General features: G+C 30.5%; 2 protein-coding genes across 2 annotated transcripts in view; both read left to right on the plus strand.

Moving 5' to 3' along the window:
• Window positions 1–862, plus strand: part of LOC117177248 — a 3347-nt gene extending 2485 nt beyond the window's left edge. Inside the window, exon 5 of the mRNA XM_033367829.1 lies at window positions 411–862. Within this exon, the coding sequence (XP_033223720.1) occupies window positions 411–690 (280 nt within the window). The 3' untranslated portion in view covers window positions 691–862. The remainder of the gene's footprint in view (window positions 1–410) is intronic.
• Window positions 863–4042: 3180 nt separating this feature from the next.
• Window positions 4043–6296, plus strand: LOC117176765 (E3 ubiquitin-protein ligase TRAIP-like). The gene is made up of 3 exons (XM_033367052.1): window positions 4043–4290; window positions 4403–4750; window positions 5739–6296. The coding sequence occupies exons 1-3, from the start codon at window positions 4178–4180 to the stop codon at window positions 5902–5904; spliced, it is 627 nt and encodes a 208-aa protein (XP_033222943.1). The 5' UTR covers window positions 4043–4177; the 3' UTR covers window positions 5905–6296.
• The last annotated feature ends 1888 nt before the right edge of the window (window positions 6297–8184 follow it).

The raw sequence follows: 8184 nt of genomic DNA on the forward strand, positions 1-8184 counted from the left end.
TTCTTTTGAGACTATTTAAAAAAAATCGTAGATGCCTAAATTGCGAAAAAAGTTAAATAAACAATTGATTTATTGAAAAAATTGTTTAAACAATCTTTTTTGGTATAAATAATAAAATAGGATGAAAGCGTGTAAAAAGCACTTTCCAAAACCCTCATAAAAATTTTAAATCGCGTAATTTGAAAGGAAGTTACAGGCGTTTGAAACTACCCCTGCAGGCATTGGGGTTGAAAATTCAACCCCCCCCTCACTTGGGGAGGGTTGGTAATCCCGGTCTATAAGTTTGTGGATTAACTACTGTTAGGTAGGCGAACATATTCCCAGAATTTAGAGACAATCGAAAAACATGACTTTTTGAGTTGGGGCAGTTGAGGAATAATGCCCCATATATAACTTTTGCTTTATTTCAGTGTAAAATTTTTGGTGAATTGTGCTGTCGATGATATCAAAGAAATCTTCAGTGAGACAGAATCTCGTGAAACTTTAATTACTTATATCAAAGTTATGAAACTGAGGACGCTGAAATTACAACAATCCGTTATGTCGATATCTCACGAGCGAGACTTATTGTCTAATCAGCTACATCAAAAAAAATCGATGCCTGAAATGTTTCCCGCAGCAATGAAGGCAAAAAAGCCCAAATTGGAAGAAAAATCTATGGACGAGAAATTTATAATTGATCTGACATAAATATAAATTAAAATACTTGTTTTTGCTTTTTTCTTCGTAATAATTTCGGACTGAAAGCTTTGATCTAAAACCACGCCTATAATTAAATTAAAGCTCATAAGTGTATTCAATACTAAGAATATTTTTAGATTTAAATGAATTTAACTTTGTACTGATTGCCATCCTAAATTTCGAATAAAAATTAATTTTTAAAAAGTCAAAATGGAGAAACTACTCTATAACAAAAATTTTATTCATATAAGTTAGGAGATTTACGTTATTATATACACTGTTGGAAAAATCTGTATGAGGTTAATATGCATGTGTGTGAAGCAAATATGCACTACCGCTACTGAAATGTAACACATTTGGTGTAGTAAATTTCATATACATGTGTATTAAATTTAATATACAGGTCAGTATAGCAATGTGCGTGAAAACTCAATCTGTTTTCATTTCTTTAAATCTTGTCAAATATTCTCAATTAAATTAATAATATAGAATTCGTCGACTCACTTGTTATTTATAATGATAGTGCAATGTACGGGTAAATTTTTTTTCTTTTAATTTCGTTCTAAATGGTCCAAATTTAAGTCGAATACAGTTAATTGTAGGTTAAGTCTTATTTATTTGCTTGATTGAACTTTTCGACTTGAAATACAGTTTAATTTTTGGTTAACAGAACGAGGTTGTCATGTTTTATTATTTAGAATCGAAAATTACAGCTACACTTATTTTAAATTTGTGAAAAATGAAATTATATGATTTTTCTCATAAGTGATTAACATGAATGTATATGAAATTTAATATACGCGCTCTTAATGGCAATTTCAAATGCTTAGTATATTAATTCTCATGAACATGGGTATATTAGGGTTACTTTTTTTAAAAGTAACTTGTGACGTAACTTAGTTACGATTTTTGCAGTAACTTGTAACTTAATTTTGGTTACTTTACAGTTACTTTGTGTTTTTTGTATATCTTTTTTGTATGGTCAATTTACATTTTTTTCTAATAAAAAAGAAAGAAACACTCGGATTTGAAAGTCGCGCGGTTTTAGAACTTTCGGGTTTTCGTATTCTTCGGCCAATCAGAAATCTGTACGGCAAAAACACCCACTCAGCCACGTTATATATTGCTGTTCACTGGACAAAATATCTGGCTAGTTTTTTATTTACTAAACGAATCCCTGTTTTTTGAAATAATATTTTGATGAATTATTAGTATGTTTACTGTAATAATACAATAATAATAAACAATGTTATTAATCTTGTATTAATTATGTTTATTTGTAAATCAAAAATTAAGGAAGAGAAAAAGTTACTTTTTAGGTAACTTGAAGTTACTTTATCTAGTATCTGTGGCGATTTACAGTTACAAGTGACGTAACTGTAACTAGTTACTTTTTTCGTGAAGTAACGTAACTTTAACTAGTTACTCAAAAAAATGTAACTTACCCAACACTGGTCTAAACATGGAGCTATATGCGTGTTCTTAAAAATAAATTATATTTTTTAGTCGAACTTAAAAAAGATAGTCCAAATTTCTTTAGACTAATTTTTAAAAAGGCGCTTGGTGTGAATGCTAAAAAATGAATTGAAAAGAAGGTAGTTTGGAAGTCTAATTTATAATTATGAATTTTTTGAAAGTTTTTATTCTGGTACATCAAACGCTTCATAAAAAAAAAGATTTCATCTCGTTTCAAGAAGAGCGGTAAGAATATTTTTAGCTTCTGCACGCGCGCGCGCGTGTGTGTGTGTGTGTGTGTTTAAAAAACTAACGCGCTGAGAGTGCAGCGCTCATGCTGCGGAAACTATCAGTTCCGGGAATGTCGTAAATCGGGGGTTCTCAGATCTAGAATTGAGTATAAGTAAATTTTAAATCGCAAAATTTCGAATTATTGTACAATGCGATTTTTCCACTTTAAATACAAAGATGTTAAAAAATTTGAATCAAAGCACATATAGAAGACAACGAGATATGATAAGCAATTAAACATAGCTCATTCCAATTTTTTTAATTTCAAGCAATCTTAATTAAATATTGTTCGAAAGCGAAGCATATTCAAAACGAAACATTGTTCAATATTGTACACCATTACAAATTAAAAAACTTTTCAGTAGCAACGTTTCAGGAATTAAACTTTAACTTTAAAATGAAGACCATTCAAAATTGAGCAATTAAAGATTTAAAAAATTGTATTTCGAACAAATTCAACATTTTTAAAACAGTCTTGAAGATTCAAACATTTATAGATGTAAAAACTTGATAAAATTGATCAATTAAATATTTAAAAATTCAATATTTTCGGTTTTTGAATTCAAAAATTATTAATGATCTATTGCAAGTTTTGTTATAAAACTAAAATCATAAATTACTACTCAGCATGATCGCGTCCGCGACGTAATGCTTATTGTTGGCACTATTTATTTATTTTAAATCGACGCGCTCTTTTCGTTACATGCGCAGTTGAAAGGGTTACTTTCCGGGGGCACATCGATACAAAAGACCGAAGCAGCCAATGAAAATCGCTTGGCAAAAATAACCTAAAGGTCGCGTTAGAGGTGGGGGCCCTTCGTATATGCCTTTCGTGAATATCATGAAAAATATTTTTATTTGTATTTGCATTTTCGAGACTTTTCTAGCAAAAAAAAGAAACATTTTCAGAAAATTGGCAGTTACCTCCTTTTGCCTTTCCACACTTCATTCAGTGGGAACTTCCTTCTTTAAAACTTCTGTGTAAATAACATATCACTAAAGAATTATTTAAATACTTCTTTTATTTTGTATCATTCTCTACCATCTATTTAAACTTAATAGATAATATTTAACTTTTTGTGTTATCGCAGTGATCGGACAACTATTAGGTACCAAATTAAATTGATAATTCAGAAAAATAAAAATATCTAAGAAATTGAAAAATTGTTTATCTACATTAAATAATTCAATGTTCCAGCAAGAAACCCGAAAAATGCAAAACCGAGAAAGAATTAACACAATGTGTAACGTATACTATACGTTCATCACTAGTAATGCACCCTTTCAGAAATTTTTCATCATTTCGGCGGAAAATTTCAATGAAAAGTTTCAAAGTGAGTAAAACTTATGAAATTTTAGAATTAAACAACATAACCTAAATTATAGATACAACCGACGCTATTTCGGAATATTTTCAGGGTTCATAATAATAATAATAATTACTTTTCTTGTTTTCCTTGGTCTAAAGTGCCAAATTTACTAAAAAAATTTCATTATTTAAATTTCCATAAGTTTCCTCCACATCGCGCTCATCAAAAATGTCCTACTTCCAAATATTCAAAGTGAAAGTTTCCGATTGAAGCATTTTACGGCACATTAATGTAATATTACCTTCTGCTTTATAAGTTTTGACTTTTGTAGTAAGTTTTATTTTTAATGGAGCATTCTTTGCTAGATAACTTAGCTTTGCTTTGACATCGTGACAAATTGCTACTGAAATAAGATTCGTGTTTTTTTAAATAACTCAAACATGAATATCGTTTATGCAGTCTGCATAGAATTGCTGCAGCCATCGGCAGTTATTTGCAATACACAATGTGGACACATATTTCATTTGGAATGTTTGACTCGTTGGCTGCAAAGGTACAAGCTTCGTTTAGTTAAATATTTCAGAATAACTAACTGCAAAAACATTATGTAAATTGTTTTGCGATGTTTTGTCTTTTAAAAAGTCTAACAAAAAATTAATTATTAGCAAACAAACATGTCCGCAATGTCGAAGAAATGTTACTGCAAACAAAATAAACAGGGTTTATTTAACTTTTGTGAATAACGGTGGAGTCGAAGAAGAGATTGAAATATTGAGAAGCAGCGTGGAAGGTTTGGAGCAGGAATTGGCCCTAAAACAAAAGGACCTGGATTGTCAGAACTTAACAGCAAATATGTTATATTATATACAAGTTCGGTGTCTTCGTAAAGAAAACACAAAATTGAAGAAAGAAAGATTATCGTTAAAGAGTACTATTTTTTCACAGAAAAAGCAAGAACAATTAATATTTAATGATATGGAAAAATTGAGAAAAAACCTTGAATTATACAGCAAGTAAGTGTTTTATTTATTACAAACTACTTTTTAATTAATTATTATAAACTATTGTTCAAGAAAGTTATTGTCTCTATTGTAGTATTTCCAGAAATAAAGGTTCAACAATTATTAGGTCTGCAAATCAATTCTATGCCTTCCCAGTGGGCACAAAATTTGGCGACGTCTTTACGATATCGTTACGACGTCTTTACGATATCGTTACGAAGTCTTTACGATATCGTTACGACATCTTTACGATAACCTTACGACACCCTATGTCCATGTCTTTGTAGTGCCTTTACGATATCGTAAAGACATCATCAGAACATAGGACATATTTACGATATCGTGAAGACGACTTAACGCCATGGACATAGGACGTCGTAACGATGTCGTAAAGACGTCGCCAAATTTTGTGCCCAATGGGTTTATTTTTATGTCTTATAACTCTTGGTTAAACTTGAATTTTATCCACTATGTCCTAACGTTGACCAATGCGTTTCAGTCACCTCTTTCTTTTTTTTTTTCATTGGAATTCAAAAATAATGCAGTGTTAAATTTTCCTTGTTAGATACCAATGTATTCACTACTGATTTTTTATGTTAAGTCCGCAGGTCCGCCACCTGTTATATTTTGTTTTACAGCTTGAGGGTCGACCTTCAAATCTACCTTCAGGCAGGAAAATTCAAGTTTGTCCAAGAGTTACAAGGCATAAAAAAAGGCAAGCAACCCAGTGGGCATAAAATTTGGCGACGTCTTTACGACATCGTTGCGACAACTTTACGATATCCTATGTCCATGTCGTTAAGGTGTCTTTACGATTTTGTAAACACGTCGTATGATCTGACGATGTATTTACGATATCGTAAAGACACCGAAACGACACGGACATAGGATGTCGTAAAAATGTCGTAAAGATGTAACGATGTCGTAAAGACGTCGCCAAATTTTGTGCCCACTGGGAATTAATGTGTAGACCTAATATAAAACTTTTGCTGTATTTCAGTGTAAAATATTTGGTGAATTGTGCTATAGATGATTTGAAGGAAATCGTGAGTGAGACAGAATCTCGTGAAACTTTAATTACTTATATCAAGGTTATGAAACTGAGGACGCTAGAATTACAACAATCCATTATTTCGGTATCTCACGAGCGAGACTTATTGTCTTAACAGCTACAGCGAAAAAAATCGATGCCTGAAATATTTTCCGTTGTAGTAAAGGCAAAAAAACCGAAATCGGAGGAAAATATTATAGACGAGATACTAATAATTGATCTGACATAAATTTAAATTAATATAATAAGTATATAAATTATTTTAATTTTTCTTAGTAATAGTTTAGGGCTGAAAAGTTTTATCTGAAATGACGTCTATTATTAAATTAAAGCTATTAGCTGTATTTAATTCTAAGAATATTTATAAATTTAAGTGAAATTAACTTTGAACTGTTTGCCATCCTTAATTTCTAAAAAAAGTTAATTTTTAAAAAGTCAAAATGGCGAAACTACTCTGACAAATTTTGTATTTATATATGTTAGGAGATTTACAATAATTATATATTCAATTATGTTTTGTTAAATTATAATGATAATAAATCTATAACTTTCTTAATTTATCTTTATTAATATAATTTTCAAATTGTAAGTTGCTTTTTATTTCAAAAATCTGCGAAGGCAATATAGTCAGGCCGACAGTGTCCATTTTTTAAGTAAATGGTGCAAATCGTTACATAAGTAATTTTTTTTATGTATATAAAACTAAATTTCTGGTCCAAGTATGCAAGACACGGAAAAATGTTAACAAGCAAAATTTTTATCTTAAGATCTACAAATCTTCTTCAGACCGTTTTTTAACACGACGCATACTTTATATTTTGTTATTAAACAAATTTTATTGCAAATAAAAGAATATTTTTCTGAAAAAAAGATCTTCTCATTCGCCCTGCTGAGAATCGAACCACAGAATTTCTGATTGCCGGTCGGATGTGTCGACAGAACAATCCCTTTTCAGAAATACAAGCATTATTTTGATAGGTGTTACACGTCAAATTTCTCAAGGAATCTGTATTATCATAAGAGAATAGCAGAAATTCTTAACGTATTTTTTTTGAAAAAGATCTTTGATCTCTCTATTAGCTTAACGGAAAAGCACCCAACCGGCAATCGCATGTTCTGTGGTTAGATTCATAACGAAACGAAGATCTTTTTCATAAAAAAATTTATTTAAAAAATGCTTATCTAGCCTGAAAAGACGTTAACAATTTCTGCTATTCTCCGAAAATAATACAGAATCCTTGAAAAATGAAAGACTTCCATTCTTCAGTCGAACTTTACAAGTTACAAAAAAGTACTGTGATCAATGTCGCTCATTTAAAAAATATATACAAAATTTCTTTAGACCATATTTAAAAATGCGGTTAGTTTTTGTGCGAATCATAAAAAATGGGTTAAAAATAAGGTAGCATACATACATTTCTTTAATTAAAGACTTTTAAACCTATTAGTATCTAAAATGTGTAAAAAAGATTACCGATAAAAATGAGCGCGACACATATGTATGTTTCCCTAAGTAAAAAATCTGATTTAATAGCATTTTTTCTAAGTGAAAGTTAGAAAATAAACAATTGAATATTTCTGAGTTTTCAATTTCTTTTATTGGAAGCATTCTTGATTAAAAAGTGCTCGAAAGCAAAGCATGTTCAAACCGAAACATTTTTCTATATTGTATGTCGTCAAAAATTTTGTAAATTTCAGTAGCAACGTTCCAGGAATTATGTCTTAACTTTAATATAAGTGCCATTCAAAATTGAGTAATTAAAGATTGAAAATGTTTAATTTTAAACAAGTTCAAAATCTTTAAGGAAGTCTTTTAGATTCAGACATTTAAAGCTATAAAAATTTAATAACCCGTTCACCCCAGGGCTTTTTTTTGCACCACTTAACCCCAGGGGGGGGGGGGGGTCAAATCGACCCGACGCTTTAAAAAAATCGAAAACGTGTTCCTAAGAGAGTGCCTTTTAATGTAAAAATTTTGCAGGAAATTTTCACGAAATTTAAAGCCTTAATTTTTAACATGAACTCATGCATTATTTTGGGTGTGAATGTAGGAGGTTTTCATACAAGTATTCACATTTTTCTATGCAAAACCATTTATTTAGTAACAAAAAATAATTTTTTTTAACTAAATATGTACACAGAGAACCATGATTTTTCTTATTCAAACAATGTAAAATGAAATCGGAAGGTAAATGCACCTGTTATCGTTCGTGCTCCTATTATCGTGCGAACTTGATTGAAATGTAATAATCAATTTTTATACTTTGACTTATAAGGAGTAATAAGTGCATTCACCTTACTCTCGCTAGTACAGAAAAAAAAAGAAAAATAGTTAAAATACCCCAAGTGCGGTCTTACGAAATGCATACGTTTACTCGGGGGGGGGGGGGGGGGG

This window comes from Belonocnema kinseyi, chromosome 7 (assembly GCF_010883055.1).
Source record: "Belonocnema kinseyi isolate 2016_QV_RU_SX_M_011 chromosome 7, B_treatae_v1, whole genome shotgun sequence".
Classification (NCBI taxonomy): domain Eukaryota; kingdom Metazoa; phylum Arthropoda; class Insecta; order Hymenoptera; family Cynipidae; genus Belonocnema; species Belonocnema kinseyi.

Coding starts and splice junctions, on each gene's coding strand:
- LOC117176765 (XM_033367052.1), top strand. CDS start 4,178: ATGAATATCGTTTATGCAGTCTGCATAGAATTGCTGCAGCCATCGGCA. Junction 4,291..4,402: donor TTGACTCGTTGGCTGCAAAG/GTACAAGCTTCG, acceptor ATTAATTATTAG/CAAACAAACATGTCCGCAAT. Junction 4,751..5,738: donor AACCTTGAATTATACAGCAA/GTAAGTGTTTTA, acceptor GCTGTATTTCAG/TGTAAAATATTTGGTGAATT.